Below are 17,377 nucleotides of genomic sequence, written 5' to 3' on the forward strand. Positions count from 1 at the left end.
ACATTTGTTTCACAATTTGCAATTTTCTTTTAGAGAAATTCGACTTTTTTCTCATAATTATGTGATACAAACTCCCAATTCAGATTTTTTTTCTCAGGAATGCCAGTTTGTATCAGAATTGCGAGAAATAAAGTCAATATTGCGTTTTACACATTTTGAGTTTTTATAAATTTTTCTCGCCAATTGCGAGTATATCTTGCAATTCGGAGAGAAGAAGTCAAATTTGTGAATTTATATCTCACAATTTATTTTCTCAGAATTGCATGAAATACTCACAATTCTGACTTTTTTCTCAGAATTGCATGAAATACTCACAATTCTGACTTTTTTTCTCAGAACTGCACAATATTTTAACTCGCAATTTCAAGTTATAAAGTCAGAAATGCAAGATATGAACTCACAGTTCTGACTTTTTTTAAAGAATTGCATGATATAAACTTTAATCTGAGTGACCTCTTTGACTACACAATGACATTTTTAAAATTATTTACTTGTTTTTAGAACTGTTTTTAGAACTGAGTTTTTGCTTAGGTCAATGGGGTACAAATTTTTTTTTATTTCAAACAGAAAACAAAATTATTTTTATTGTGCTTGTTACATGCAAAAACACTTAATTTTGACTTGTTTGATATAAAGGTGCTTTAAATGGTTCTTCACAGCAATGCCATAGAAGAACCATTTTTGGTTCCACGAAGAACCATTCATTCAAAGTTTCTTTAAAGCACCATCTCTTTCTACCTTTTTATAATCTGAAGAACCTTCTTTCACCACAAAGAACCTTTTGTGAAACAGAAAGTTCCATCAGATGTTAAAGGTTCTTTATGGAACCATTTAAACAAAAAAGGTTCTTCTATGGCATCGTGAAGCACCTTTATTTTTAAGAGTGTATTTCCATTTCGGGCGGCAGCAATTTAGTTTTGTCCTGACATGATGCCCACATCCGGTGTAGACACGGCATTAGAGACACCTCCTACTTTATATCAGACAGACACGACTAAAGTCAATACATGAGTATCTCTGTGTGTGTATGTGATAGAGAGAGAGAGCACACTGAAAGTGAAGGATGTGCGGCAGTGAAAAATTCAGCAAGCTTTAATGAGACTGACAATTACTCATCTGCTTAACTATACGTCTAATGAAGAGAACTAAATATATCCCACATTATTTCATCACACATAGTTCCACAAGCTCAGCAGAGTCTGTGATTACGCTTATGCTCTCTTGCTGTGTCATATTACAGGATATTCTCTCTCTCTTTGTGTCGCTCACATAAGTGGAGGCACTTCTGGGTTATCCACAAAGTCCTTTGACACTGGCCTCTCCTCGACGCCACAGCACTGGTGAGGCTGTGGGAGTTGCAGGGGCTTGTGGGAAGGCTCCTTTACTTTGGGAACAATGTTGGCCAGACTCCCAGCCAGACCGGGATCCACCTCCAATAATTCACGCCCCGGCGCTGCCCTGCGGAGAGACAGATCTGAGTGAGATTGCTGTTTTGTTGCGTTTTAAGAATTTATTAGTCTATAACTCTAGTCTAACTGTGCAGTCAGCACAATCTCTGCGAAATCAAACTTGGTTTCTCCCACCTGCTCTTTGCTAAATCACGTCAGCCACAAAGACACACCCTATATGACACATTTGACCCTATTTACTTTATGAATAAATGTCCTAGTTCTTGCTGTTCACCATTCATCTGTATGGAAGCCAGTTTCTGCCACTGAATAAAATAGTAATACAAAGTAATAGCAACTTTTTGTCTCACAATTCTGACTTTTGTCTCACAAATGGCAGTTTGTATCTCGCAATTATGACTTTTTTTTCTTGGAAATGCCAGTTTGTATCAGAATTGCGAGAATTATAGCAAAATACTTGCAACTGAAAAAAGTCAGAATTGCGATACAGTTTTTATACATTTTTCTCTATTTTGACTTTATAACTCGCAATTGCAAGTTTATATCTCCAAATTCTCACAATTCTGACTTCTTTAAATTGCAAGATATAAACTCACAATTGCAAGTTATAAAGTCAGAAATACAAGACATAAACTTACAATTCTGACTTTTTTCTCAGAATTGCGATAAATTCACAATTCTGGATTTTTTTCTCAATGATATAAACTCTCAATTGCAAGAAATAAAGTCAGAATTGCAAAATAAAAACTGCGAGAAACATTGGAAAATATTTGCAACTGCGAGAAATTCTTTTTTATACATTTTTCTCACCAATTGCGAGAATATCTTGCAATTTGGAGAAAAGAAGTCAGAATTGTGAGTTTATATCTCACAATTTTGACTATAACTTGCAATTGTGAGTTTATATCTCCAAATTCGGAGAAAAAAAAGAAGTCAAAATTGCGTTCTTTTCTCCTAATTGCAAGATATAAACTAGTAATTGCAAGTTAAAGTCAGAAATGCAAGATATAAACTAACAATTCAGACTTTTTTCTCAAAAATGCAAGATGTCAAATCACAATTCTGACTTTTTTTGCATGATATAAACCAAAGACTATAGAATACCAAAGACATGTCACTCGTGTAGTTTTGAATGGGGAACAATGAAACGGTCATCATGGCCGCGAAGCTCCGCCTTCTTAGTGAAAGAGCCAATCGTTGATCAGTAAAGTCAGCGCGTCACTGCATCTGCCGTTAGAAGTCCCGGTTGCTATAGAAACAGCCGGCGCTCTAAGACGTGCGTTCAGTACTGCGCATGCGCACTGGCTCATCTAGCCGGAAAAATAAGCGTTTTTTTAACGCTATTCAAGCACAAGGAACTATATTTATGAGGCAGTTCTTGTTGGATTTCCTTGGAGATTTCAAATATGAAATTTAATCGTAAGTTTGGCGAACAGTTTTGGAGAATTTGATGTTTCCCCATTCAAAGAGATAGGAGCTGCACTTTGATGCCCGAGAGGCGTTTCAAAGATGGCCGCCGAGTGACATGACTTGTCTTAAAAGGACTTTGTATAAACTCACAATTCTCAGTTTTTCCTCAGAATTGCGATATTCACAATTCTGGATTTTTCTCAGTGATAAAAACTCACAATCGCAAGAATTGCAAAATAAAAGCTTGCAATTTTGACTTTTTTCGCAAATGTGATTTTTGTATATCGCAATTCTGACTTTTTTCTCAGAATATATAATATAAATTCACAATTGCAAGTTATAGAGTCCATTTTTTAGGAAAAAGACTGATATGTTCTCAGAATTGCTAGAACTTCAAGATATAAACTCACAATTCTGAGGAAAAAAAGTTAAAATTGCAAGATATAAACAGGTATTTTTTAGATTTTTTTTCTTTTGTGGAACACAAAATACGATATTTTGAAGAATGTAGGTAACCAAACAGCATTATTTATCCATAGTATGGAAGTCAATATTTACTAGTGCTGGGTTTTGACACAGATTTCATGATTAGATTCAATTCTGATTCACAAGCTTGTGATTCAATTTCCGATTCGTTTTCAAGTTCAATTCGATTCATTGTTTGCAAGCTGACATATTGATATCTTTGCGCGGTTGAAACACTGATTGAGTATTACATGAGGCAGAATACGGATTTCAGTAAGTTGTATTTTTTTTTAACATACAAGAGTACCACGATGTATGCATGTGCATTCCTCTGATTGTAAACAAGGAGCAACCCTTATGGGTTCTACATCAAAACACCAGCTTCTGGTCATTGCGTTGCTGTTGGACAGTGTTGTTTTCGTCAACGATGACGATGACGAAATCATTTCGTTGACGCCACTTTTTTTCATGACGATAATGAGACGATGACGAGATAAAAATGGCTCGTTGATGACTAAAACATGACGAGACGTGTGTGAGTTTTCGTTGATGAGACGAGAATAGACGAAAATGTTAGTGGGTGGTCCGTCAGACGTTTAAAATGCATGACATTTCTGCTTAGTGTGCATGCCAATTAAAACTTAAAAAGTATCTGACGCTATGGCAAGCCGTTTTAGCATTAAATACTCTTTGCTATACTAGTATGGCAAGCCGTTTTAGCATTCCATCCTTGTTTGCCTTTTATGTTCTAAAACATTCCTTCATTATTGTAAAGGATGTTGGATATTGTATTGGTGAAAATAGTCGATCCGGAGGCTCACATTGTGTTGAACTATAGATCTGCTATTTTCAGAACTTATAAGTGACACTACCCAACAGCAAAATACTTACTGACCTACATTAATTTGTTAAAAGACTACTTTTTCCCCTTTTTTTGACTAAAACTAGACTAAAACCTTTTTGACTTTTCGTCGACTAAAACTAGACTAAAACCTTATTGACTTTTCGTCGACTAAAATTGGACTAAAACTATCACATATAGAAGTGACTAAAATTTGACTAAAACTAAGAAGCATTTTAGTCCAAAAGACTAAGACTAAGACTAAATCTAAGATGGTTGTCAAAAACAACACTGCTGTTGGATTTCATTAAAAATATCTTAATTTGTGTTCCAAAAATGAACGGGATCTTGTGGGTTTGGAACAACATAAGGGTGAGTAATTAATGACAGAATTTTCATTTTTGTGTGAACTATCCCTTTAAATGATAGCTTACTGTGATTAATTCCCATAAAACAATGTTACCTAAAGTTACTAAACATTACAGTACAATGTCACAAGTAGTAGTCAATCACGTATGCGCAATATAATTTATTTATTTATTTATTTTTTTGCAGAGCGCTGTTGTCGTTCTACCAGCAGCTGTTTGCTTAAAGTCCCTAATTAATTCATTTAATGGATCATTATGGATCGTCTGTGCAGATTAAGAAACTGAAAGCGAACGGAAACCATGTTAGTCATTGCTTGACAAGCACCAAGCAGTGAGGTAAGCTGGTAAATGTCCATTAATCCACTACTGCTCTCCATCATCGTGTTGTGCCGCAGGCCTCCCAACAGAACAGTGTTGCGGGAGTTACACTGCAGCTTTCTGCCTCTTATATAGAAACACAAATCTCAGTATGATGGTCAGCCCCACCCATCAAGATAGCAGATAAATCAGTCCTGACATCCTGTAGACTTCAACACACAGCAGGGCTTGAATTAGACTTTTTGCTAGGATGGGAATCTAAGTGACCTCTTTGACTACACAATAACACTAAAGCATATTATATATAGTACAGTATTATAGTCAGTCTTTTTTATCTCCGCTTCCGTCTTTCCCATGCTTTAAGAATGAATCACTAAAAATTTAATTAGTGCGGCAGCTGAAATCTGATTGGACTCTGAATTACTGATAGCGTGCAATTATATTGTACTTTCTGAGCCAATCAGTGCCTTAGCGGGTACATTATCACACACAGATGATTTACAGAAAGCGCACTGATTTCCTCCGGGGCAGGTACACAAACGCAGGTGCGCTAGTGTGTGTGTGTGTGTGTGTGTGTGTGTGTGTGTGTCCTGAGGGTCTCAGTAAATAATAACACAAGCGTGTGTGTATATAAGAGCATCTGACCTCTCAGCGTGTCAGGAGGTCAGGAGTAATCAGGTTCAGATGATGTCATCCATCAGGACGGAGTCAGGGCAGACAAGTGTGTGTTTGCCAGCGGAATGACAGTAACTGGTTTATTTGCATCTTATTTGCATTTTTATTAGGTCTTTAATGTTATACCCCAGTGTTCACTTACTATGCCGATAAACCGACTGAAGGACACACACAGACACATGGTCGCACGATGGAATAAAACCTTAGAGTCAACAAACTAATTCCACAGTCACACGGGTTAATACAAACATGCATTAAGACCCATTAGAGGTGCCTGCACACACACAAGGGATCTTGTTCAGTGTGAAAGTGACCGCACAAGACCTCCTGCTGTAAACAGCAGAGAGAGGTGTATAAAGAGAGGTCGATTATAAAGCAGATAAGCGTGTATGTGTGTATATATTGCAATTTAGATTTTCAGCAAACTTAGCTCCAAAGCCACTTGCCTAGCAAGAATCTGAGCGTCCCTGGAGTGACCTGCGGTTGAGTGTTTTGCTCAAGGACACAACTTCGATTCTTGTCATCTTAAATGGATAGTTCAACCAGAAAATAAAATACTGCCACCATCTTACTAAACCTTGTGTCAACTGAATGCCTGATTTTCTTTTTTTTGGAATACAAAAGGTGTTTAGCAAAATTCATTTTTTTTTCCAGATTTTTATATTTACTATGTGAACCATAATTAAGAACTATTCCAAGTGGTATCAAGACCAAGATAACACTATTAAATAGTTCACCCAAAAATTTAAATTCTGTCATGTATTACTCACCCTCATGTTGTTCCAAACCCTTAAGACCTTCGTTCCTCTACAGTACACAAATTAAGATATTTTTGCTAAAATCTGAGAGCTTTCTGACCCTCCATAGACAGCAAGGGTCCTACCATGCACGTTTTTTTTCCTCAAAATTGCACAATATAAACTCACAATCCTGACTAAATATAAACTAACAATTCTGACTTTTTCTCAGAACTGCAAGATATAAACTCAAAATTCTGACTTTTTTTTTCTCAGAAATGTCAGATATAAACTCGCAATTGCAAGTTATATAGTCAGAAATACAAGATATAAACTAATTTCTGTTTTTTTTTTTCTCAAAATTGCACAATATAAACTCACAATCCTGACTAAATATAAACTAACAATTCAGACTTTTTTCTCAGAACTGCAATATAAAAACTCACAATTTGGACTTTTTTTCTAAGAAATGCGAGATGTAAACTCACAGTTCTGACTTTTTTCTCAGAAATGTGAGATATAAACTCGTAATTGCAAGTTATATAGTCAGAAATACAAGATATAAACTAATTTCAGATTTTTTTTCTCAAAATTCCACAATATAAACTCACAATCCTAACTTTTTTTCTCAGAATTGTGATTATAAATGTACAATTTTGAAAAAGTGTTTAGCAAAATTCATTTTTTCAGATTTTTATATTTAATATGTGAACCATAATAAGGAACTATTGCAAACCAAAGCCACATTTTTGTGGTCTGGTGTGGTATCAAGACCAAGATAACACTATTAAATGAATAGTTCACCCAAAAATGAAAATTCTGTCATTAATTACTCACCCTCATGTTGTTCCAAACCTGTAAGACCTTCGTTCCTCAACAGTACACAAATTAAGATATTTTCGCTTTATTTAGCTTTCTGACCTTCCATAGCCAGCAAGGGTCCTACCATGTTCATGGTCCAGAATGTAGGGCTGTGCAATTAATCGAAATTCAGTTTCGATTTTGGCTTCAAACGATTATGAAAATGCTTTAACCGAGATAAAATGATTATTGCTCCCGATTCTGCCCCCTTTCCAGTGGTGCGTTTTCGCTACCTCCATAAAAGCCCAATTTCACAAGCAAATCAGTAAAGCAGCCACAAGTAATATTCCTTCTGCCGTCTCTGTGTCTAATGTTAATCAAAGAAAAAATCACTCACTGCTCTTGATGGAGGGAATTTTGTAGTTTTTATAAGAAACAAAGCACGTTTAATTCTTACAGAGAAGACTGTGCTGTTTTATTTTACATTCAATTAATTACATTAAATGTAAATATATAAATATACATATATACACAGTACAGAGTAAGTTTGGACACACCTTCTCATTCAAAGAGTTTTTTCATGACTATGAAAATTGTAGATTCACACTGAAGGCATCAAAACTATGAATTAACACATGTGGAATTATATACATAACAAAAAAGTGTGAAACAACTGAAAATATGTCATATTCTAGGTTCTTCAAAATAGCCACCTTTTGCTTTGATTACTGCTTTGCACACTCTTGGCATTCTCTTGATGAGCTTTAAGAGGTAGTCACCTGAAATGGTCTTTCAACAGTCTTGAAGGAGTTCCCAGAGATGCTTAGCACTTGTTGGCCCTTTTGCCTTCACTCTGTGGTCCAGCTCACCCCAAACCATCTCGATTGGGTTCAGGTCCGGTGATTGTGGAGGCCAGGTCATCTGGCGCAGCACCCATCACTCTCCTTCTTGGTCAAATAGCCATTGCACAGCCTGGAGGTGTGTTTGGGGTCATTGTCCTGTTGAAAAATAAATGATGGTCCAACTAAACGCAAACCGGATGGAATAGCATGCCGCTGCAAGATGCTGTGGTAGCCATGCTGGTTCAGTATGCCTTCAATTTTGAATAAATCCCCAACAGTGTCACCAGCAAAGCACCCCCACACCATCACACCTCCTCCTCCATGCTTCACAGTGGGAAGTCCATCCATTCATCTTTTCTGCGTCGCACAAAGACACGGTGGCTGGAACCAAAGATCTCAAATTTGGACTCATCAGACCAAAGCACAGATTTCCACTGGTCTAATGTCCTTTCCTTGTGTTCTTTAGCCCAAACAAGTCTCTTCTGCTTGTTGCCTGTCCTTAGCAGTGGTTTCCTAGCAGATATTCTACCATGAAGGCCTGATTCACACAGTCTCCTCTTAACAGTTGTTCTAGAGATGTGTCTGCTGCTAGAACTCTGTGTGGCATTGACCCGGTCTCTAATCTGAGCTGCTGTTAACCTGCGATTTCTGAGGCTGGTGACTCGGATGAACTCATCCTCCGCAGCAGAGGTGACTCTTGGTCTTCCTTTCCTGGGGCGGTCCGCATGTGAGCCAGTTTCTTTGTAGCGCTTGATGGTTTTTGTGACTGCACTTGGGGACACTTTCAAAGTTTTCCCAATTTTTCGGACTGACTGACCTTCATTTCTTAAAGTAATGATGGCCACTCGTTTTTCTTTACTTAGCTGCTTTTTTTCTTGCCATAATACAAATTCTAACAGTCTATTCAGTAGGACTATCAGCTGTGTTTATAAGGCAAGAAATCCTTTTAATCCCACTTATTAAACCTGACAGGGCACACCTGTGAAGTGAAAACCATTTCAGGTGACTACCTCTTGAAGCTCATCAATAGAATGCCAAGAGTGTGCAAAGCAGTAATCAAAGCAAAAGGTGGCTACTTTGAAGAACCTAGAATATGACATATTTTCAGTTGTTTCACACTTTTTTGTTATGTATATAATTCCACATGTGTTAATTCATAGTTTTGATGCCTTCAGTGTGAATCTACAATTTTCATAGTCATGAAAATAAAGAAAACTCTTTGAATGAGAAGGTGTGTCCAAACTTTTGGTCTGCACTGTATATATATTATATATATAATATATATATATATTTCATTTGTATCTTTTTTTCTATTGTATTGCTATCTTTAAATTAATCAATCATAAAAAGCTCCGACCCACTCATAATCGTGTTAAATAATCGTGATTACAATATTGACCAAAATAATCGTAATTATGATTTTTGTCATAATCGAGCGGCCCTACCAGAAAGGTACCAAGCACGTTGACAAAAAAGTCATGTGAAATTTTGTGGATCAACTGTAATTTTAATAAGCTAATATTTTACTTTAATTGTAAAGGTCTTACGGGTTTGGAACATGAGGGTGAGTAATTAATGACTCAATTTAAATTTTTGGGTGAACTATCCCTTTAAGACAGGACCACACACGTTCACATAGACATGCAGCTGAACTGCAAATAAATTACCTGGTTTCTTTCTTGGTATTCTGGTTACTGGTAACACTGGTTGGCTTGGCAGTGGGTTTCTTTGGTTTTATTTCTCCATGTGCCTAGACAGAAACACAAATATCAGAGAGGGTTTTAAGAATAGGTTTTACACAGATATGCATACAAAAAGTTATCTTTTCAAATCATTTAACTACACTTTCAGAAAGCTGTTAACCAGAATATTTATATGGCAGTTTGTTAGGTTTCCATTCCAGTTTCACTGCACTTCAAAAGTGGGTAACTGACATCCATAAACACTCTTTTTTTTACATCAAGATAGGTTAAAATCTACATTATTCAAAGGTTTGGGGTCAGTAAGAATGTTTTTTTAAGAAATTAATACTGTTATTCAGCAAGGATGTTTTTGTTTGGTTGAAAGTGACAGTGAAGACATTTCTAATCTTCTATTTCAAATAAATGCTATTCTTTTCAAATTTATATTATATAATATATCAAGGTTTCCCCAAAAATATTAAGCAGCATAACTATTTTTAACAATAATAATAATAAATGTTACTTAAACACCAAATCAGCATATTAGAATGATTTCTGAAAGATCATGTGACACTGAAGACTGAAGTAATGGCTGCTGAATATTTCTGTGATAGCAAAGCTAAATTAATTATTAATTTGATAAATGAAATAAAAAACATTATTTAAATCAAAAAAGTAAAAAAAAAAAAAAAAGTAAATATATTAAAACAGAAAGCAGTTATTTTAAATTATAATCATACTTCGAAATATTATTATTTTACTGTATTTCTGATCAAATGGAGCCATGGTATGAAAGACTTTAAAATTAATTAAAAAATCTAACTTTTAAACAATAGCATACATAAATGTGTAAACAAAAAGTGTTTATTTTAGTGTTGTAAATGTCCACCATTTCTTTCACATTTACTGTAATTTTCAATCATATTTTTGACTTCAATAATTAATTTGAAAATGTCTGGAAGCATGACAATTTTTTTTAATGTACAAGTTTCCTTCCAGCATTATTATTATCCGATAATAAAAGCCTATGCATAATAAATAAGATAATGGTCTTTAAAATATTGTTTTAGCACAGCATGTCAGACTGCAGGAAATGTCATCTTTTAGAAAGTACTTCACATTAGTTAACTACATTATGACACAATTCAGGGATTATTTTGAAGGAAATGATTTTAATAGATATTATATTTGGTAAGATTATTTATAAGTCTTATTTATAAATGCAAGCTTAATGATATTTAACCCTTTTTTAAGTTTGGTAAAAAATGTTTCATTGCCAGATTGCAAAAATTAAGCACAAAACCAGACAGAAAATGTATCCTTTTAACATAGAAGCTCTTTGATATAGTCACTAAGGATGTAACGATAAATAGCAAAACTGTCTCGATATTAGAGTGGTCACATGACGATATGAAACGGTAGGTCTTCCGGGCAAAAATGTTTTTAAAATATATTTAAACATCTTATTCTAAGATAAAAGGTCTTTAAAGTTGTGTTTTGGGCCATTATAAGTCTGTCAAACGAACTAAAACCGAAAGCACAATATGGCTTAATGTCTTCATCAAGTCACTTACTTTGTTTAGGCGATCAGCTCATGATCCGGTGTATTCCACGCCTCAAAACGGCTCAGTTCAAAGTGAATGCAGTGAACACATTTATTGCATGTGCTGTGAGTTTAGTGCACGTTTGGGAACGCAACAGCCACCAGTTATGCTTTATTTTCATGGCAGATGATTACAGCATTTCACTAGATTTGTAGTAGATTTTTTAAGCCTGTTTTCACTGAAGCTGGAGTTTTCCATCAAAATAAAAGCTCTACTGTCATACTCATATACATGAAAAGTAGAATGAAAACTGTGTTCAAAGACATCAGTAGGGTGTTTAAAAGGTGTGTTTCAGGTGTAGTGCGCTGTACCAGAGGCAGGATGAGGAGCAGGTGGCCTGTGGTTTGGGATCTCTGCACTGTGCTGCTGTCAGGTTTCACTTCTGCAGGCAAAACCAGCTGGAACACCTGCACACACACGCACACTTTTATTAATGTGGGGTTTCGAGCACTTGCCACTGTAAAAGTGATCTACAGTATCACTAGTCATAAACTCATATCCATCAATACTGAGATCAGTCACACACACACATGCACAAACATCTGTGGTGTGGCGAGGCGAGAACCGTTACTTGTGCTGGTCTGCGGCAGATTCGTGAGGAAATGAGGCAGAATAAAGAGTGTAGATTTACTGCTGGGTAATCAGCTTTAAAGGTCAAACTCATCAGATGAGAGAGAGAGAGATAGAAAGAGAGAGACAGAGAGATGGATAGTCTACCTTTCCTTTGACGGTCACTCTCACATATGTTGGCTGAACATCCACATCCAGCAGTGAAGTGTCCATATGCCTACAGCACAGAAGAGACCAATGTGAGACTGGATGCTGTTAGGAGAAAAGTGACTAAATGACAGCCAAATAAGTTTACTCAAAGAAAGTAAGCTAAATCATGATCATTTTGCGCCGATTATTGTGCAGGACAAGAGCCAGCAGAGTGAGTGAGCATGTCTGTACCTGTACACATGTAAATCCAAACGCATGCAGTTGTTCTCATCCTCAGTGAGACTGAAGTCCAACCTTTGAGGTAGAGATCACATGAAATAAATATTTCCAAACTCAAACTGGTGGTGTAGTCTTTCAGTATATGTGTAAGCTCATTTGTCTTTCTGGTTGGAGTAAGGCACTGTTCATGTATGATATATACTGTGTCTCTCCTGTGACCTAGTTCAGCCATCTTACCTGTTGTTGATTTTGTGTTTTTCACTATAAATAGACTCATGTTATCACTTGTGCTTTTATGACTGTCTCATATAGCCAGACTCTTCACTGTTGGCATAAATTCTGGTCCACTTTGCACTGCATTCTGCCCACACTCTCAAAAAAAGGTACAACTGTCACTGGGGCGGTACACCCTCAAAAGGTACAAATATGTACTAATATGTACTCTTAAAGGAGACCTTTTATGCCCCAATGTGTAATATAAGTCTCACGTGTCCCCAGAATGTGTCTGTAAAGTTTCAGCTCAAAATGCCCCACAGATAATTTATTATAAGGGGTGCACATAAGTGGTCTGCATGTCCGCATGCACGAGCAAAATAAGAATATGCGCTGTGTAAATAAGTTCAGAGCGCGCATTTGTGTACCGACATGGTTGCAGCTGTTAATGTACAATTACCATTTTAGATCGACAAACTGTAATACTTCCTAAGATTTCTATTCAAACTGAAAGCATAATTCTAGGGTATTCGCTGCCGTTTTCAACCACAATATAAAAACATGACATTTCATTTACTGACGCTTTTCACTGAACGTTCTTTAATCGGGAGCGCGTATACTGAAGGCCGTCCGCGTCTGTGCACCTTTCTCATTATGTACTGGCTGGAGAACCAGGTCAAAAAACTTTTGTGCACCTCTGTTTATTATATCATTTTAAAAATGCCTATTTTGAGTGGAAGCAGAAACATGTTGTTTTTGTGCATGTCTCTTTAAATGCAAATTTTGCTGCTTCTCCCCGTCCCCTTTTCCAGGACAGGGCAGTGCCTTTACAACTCCTACATCAGATACTCTGCCAAAAAACATCTGTTTGGTTTTGATTATCATGTCTATCACACTGAAATCATGCGTTTTAAAACATATTAGTTTAAATGTCCGATATAGGGTTTATGAGCACATACATCCGAAGCACATGCACAGAAAGCGACTGTCACACGGCATGTAAAATCTAAACTAACTCTCTTTCATGTCTTATTGCGCTTAAACTGTCAAATACACACAAGTTTATGTTAAAAAAACACACAGGAGTTACAAAAACACAGTCGGTTATGTCTGTGAAGGTAAATAGCTGGGAAAGAAATCACGTTTATATTAGATCTATGTGGCAGCAGCGTAATATACAGTAAATAAATCAATAAATCCACTGCTCTGTTGTCTCCACTGAGGCTGGGACTCCAGATAGTGTTCAAAGACAAAACAGTTAGGATGCTTTGCTCAAACTTTTGCCTTGGCTTTAGCACTGGAACACTGTTGTCGCTTGCGATGACTAAATGACGGTGCCGTGGGTGGAAACCCGCACAGTAAGGGACGGTAATATTATAATAAGATCTCCTGTCTACGTCACAAGGGAGCGAAATCTGACACACTAGTTTTTTCAAATGCTTGCAGAAAAAAGCTTACAAAAACAAGTTACTGGGTTGTCCTTTTTCACATTTTCTGGGTTGGTACATGCACTGGGGACCCGATTATAGCACTTAAACATGGAAAAAGTCGGATTTTCATGATATGTCACTTTTAAAGTACTGATATGTTACCTTTTAAGGTACTACGATGTAACATTTAGGTGTAAACTGGGTACAAAGATGTACCTTTTAGATTTTGCATCTTACATTTGTTAGAATTTTGACCTCATGGCTGTTTTTGGACATTTGCATTTTGGATTTTTACTATAAGTGTGAATTCTGGGCTTGTCTTTTTACTTATAATTTAAAAGAGAGAGAGCTGGCTTCAATTTATTGTAAACAGGGTCTTTGTCTGTCCACCACAACACAAAAGCATGTTCATAAGGTATCAAATTGTGCCTTAGAATTTGTGACTAACAAAGTTTGTGGGAACAAAACAACAGAACAATATCCCTGGCTTTTGTTTAAGAAATTAAGAAGCAAATGAAAGAAAATGTGTTTGGCTGCTTTCTGTCAGATGATTTGTTCCTGTCAAAGTGCGGGCAGTCCTTAGCCAGATTAATCTGCAGAGTGGACCAGATCGACACAGTCTAATAGTCAAATGCATGGCTACACAGGAGTAGTGTGTGTAGTGTGTGTACTTGGGCTCGTTGACGTTCAGCACTCGTCCATCTGCAGTGATCAGGCTTCTGGAGGTTTTGTTTTTAGGCTTCTCTCTGTAGAAACACAGAATTGAGTGCTGTAATTGAAGTTGTTTACAGGAAAAACATGCAAAAGCTTAGTATTTTTCTCATATAAATGTAGAGATTGAGAAATGGGTGTTAAGAGTGATGCTGAGATATACAGTTTAGGTCAAAAGTTTACATACACCTTGAAGAATCTGCAAAATGTTCATTATTTTACCCAATTGCATGCTTTTTTTTTATTTAGTACTGACCTGAATAAGGTATTTCACATAAAATACATTTACATATAGTCCTGTTGAATTTATAAAAATGACCCTGTTCAAAAGTGTACACTTGATTCTTAATACTGTGTTTTTTTTGTGATAGTTGTTCATGAGTCCCTTGTTTGTCCTGAATAGTTAAACTGCCCGCTGTTGTTCAGAAAAATCCCCCAGGACCCACAAATTCTTTGACTCAAGGGACTCATGAACAACTATCACTAAACAAAACAAAACACAGCTGTGGATCATTCAGGTAACAACACAGTATTAAGAATCAAGTGTATGTAAACTTTTGAACAGGGTCATTTTTATAAATTCAACTATTATTTTCTCTTGTGAAATATCTTATTCAGGTCAGTACTAAATAAAAATACCATGCATTTGTATGATCCCTCTTATTTTGGTCAAATAATTAACATTTTGCAGATTCTGCAAGGTGTATGTAAACATTTGACCTCAACTGTACATACCATTACAGTGATTTTAATTAGTTAGCAAGTACCTCTCTTTCTCTTTGGCCCTCCTCTTGTCCTCCAGATGGCGATGGGCTTCAAGCCTGGATTCTGGTGTGAATGGGCACGGCTTTTCCCAGAATTCCCTCTCCTCATCTTCTGTGTCTGTGTGAGCCTTGGAGCTTGATTCTGGATTCTGATCGGTCCCGTTCTGGTTCTCAGAGAGCAATCTGTGTGAAATAATCATCGCAGTTAAATCTCATCAAAGGAAAAATAAAATACTGGTCTGGTGCAAAACAGATAACGAATCAGTATAAATCTGGTGTACCTTCTACTGTGTGAATTATATGCAGACTTTAATATGGTAAGTTTACTTAAATTTATTTATAAAAAAGGTCTATTTCAGAGTGTAATCTGTTAGTTCATCTAATGCAACGCAAATTGTTTTTTAGCGCTCCTAATTCACTTATCCAAACCTTAAAGACACTCACTGGTTTATTTGAGGATCCTCCTGCTTTTCTGTCTCTTTCAAACCACTGTTTTTCTGTTTCTCTCTCTTCTTTAAATACTCTGCCTCCTGTTCTAAAACATGTCTCCTCACTGCATCCAGTTCCTGCAGAGCCTGAATACGCTCACCTCGCCTGATTTCTTTCCCATCCAACCACTGCAAAGAACAAAAGACAATCGTTCATAAATAGCGCAAGGCTAAAAATGTCTCTCTTTGTGTGTCTCAAAGCAGTACCTGTAGTTGAGGCAAATGTGCCACCACATACTGTCTGTATCCGTGAAATTCAGTACAGGGGTTTCCCACCAGGTAGAGCTCTCTGAGATGAAGGTTCTGCTTCAGAGACTCCACGCTGCTCAGCATACCCACAAAATTCACTGTCAGGTCTAGTTTCTGCAAGCTCTCACAGCCTACATGCAAATACACACGTTTATATTACAATTGCATGCATATACATGAACTGGAGTGACACATATACTGTTAAAAATGAGCATTTTAACATTTTCTAGTTGTCAGAATTGAAATATGTGCATAGTTCATTTCATTAACTACAATTGTGGTTGTGGTCTATGAAACAGTCACCTTCCAAATTCTCGATGACTTCTATGTTGTTCAGTGCCAGATTTAGATACTCCAGCTTCTTTAGTCTGCCCACATTTTCTGCATAAACAAAGTTACAAGCTTATGAATGGCCATGTATTCAGTTGTTTTTTTCCCACTGATATGTAATGTTAGAGAAACGTCTGGTTACCTATCTTAGGGATGAGGTTGTTCTGTAAGTAGAGGATTTTGAGGTCTCTGCACCATTTGTCGATATACTCGATCTTCTCGATGTCCTGCTGATGGAGGGAAACCTCCTCCAGGGAGAAGATCTCCCCATTATTGTGTTCTGCTCTGCGGCGGATCAGATCCTCGCTGACTGATCAGAAAGCGAGGGGAGAGAGGATTAGTTTACCAACAGCGAAACCGCAAAAAAAAAAAAAAAAAAAAAGTTTATTTGGGAAGAATTAGCATTTATTTAAAGAAGCATATATATACTAATAAATTTAAACTGTCTTAATATTAAAAAAATAAAGTACTTACTGCGGACCATGACTTGCTCTAGCAAGTGTGTTTGCGTTGCTATAGAAACGGAAACGCTGCAGAAGCTCGTGCTTGTTGTGTTTTCAGGCCTTTCCGTTTAACATTCCAGCCGTGCAAAAACCAGTATCAGCAATCATTCAGTATTTATTTCAACAAAAACAAGTCTTAATCTTCACTAGCACGATGTAATCATGACACATGTTTAAACAACCAGTTTAGCGGCTTTTTATCAACAAAACACATGCAAATTTACCCTCTTGATGCTCCGTTTGTATTCAAGTAGCAACTCTGTCACCTAGCGGTCAGGGTGAGCAATAACTAAGAAATACGATGAATATTGATTTTGTAGACTTTGGAGATGCTGAGTAAAGCATGTAACAATATATATATATATATATATATATATATATATATATATATATATATATTTGTTATATATATATTTATGTAACATACAAAATATTTAAACAAACAACCAATTTTTAAAAATACTATATAAAGTTGATATACATACGTGATAAAATAGCAAATGTTTATGTGTAACAGTGTTCAAAATAAATTGCTGTTAAATTCATGTTAAGATTTGGGACAACTTACTGTTGGTTTTTGCACCAGCATATTTGCATG

The 17,377-nt window shown here is 36.4% G+C and overlaps 1 protein-coding gene across 1 annotated transcript; it reads right to left on the bottom strand.

Moving 5' to 3' along the window:
* Nucleotides 1–1,005: 1,005 nt before the first annotated feature.
* dnaaf11 (dynein axonemal assembly factor 11) lies at nt 1,006–16,760 on the bottom strand. The gene is made up of 12 exons (XM_073829054.1): nt 16,751–16,760; nt 16,419–16,586; nt 16,250–16,327; nt 15,905–16,077; nt 15,654–15,826; nt 15,213–15,392; nt 14,406–14,480; nt 12,104–12,166; nt 11,870–11,939; nt 11,464–11,559; nt 9,534–9,616; nt 1,006–1,458 (listed from the first exon to the last, which is right to left on the bottom strand). Exons 1-12 carry the CDS (start codon nt 16,758–16,760, stop codon nt 1,266–1,268), a joined length of 1,362 nt encoding a protein of 453 aa, XP_073685155.1. The 3' UTR covers nt 1,006–1,265.
* Nucleotides 16,761–17,377: the final 617 nt, after the last annotated feature.

The sequence above is a fragment of the Garra rufa genome, chromosome 23 (assembly GCF_049309525.1).
Source record: "Garra rufa chromosome 23, GarRuf1.0, whole genome shotgun sequence".
NCBI classification, from domain to species: domain Eukaryota; kingdom Metazoa; phylum Chordata; class Actinopteri; order Cypriniformes; family Cyprinidae; genus Garra; species Garra rufa.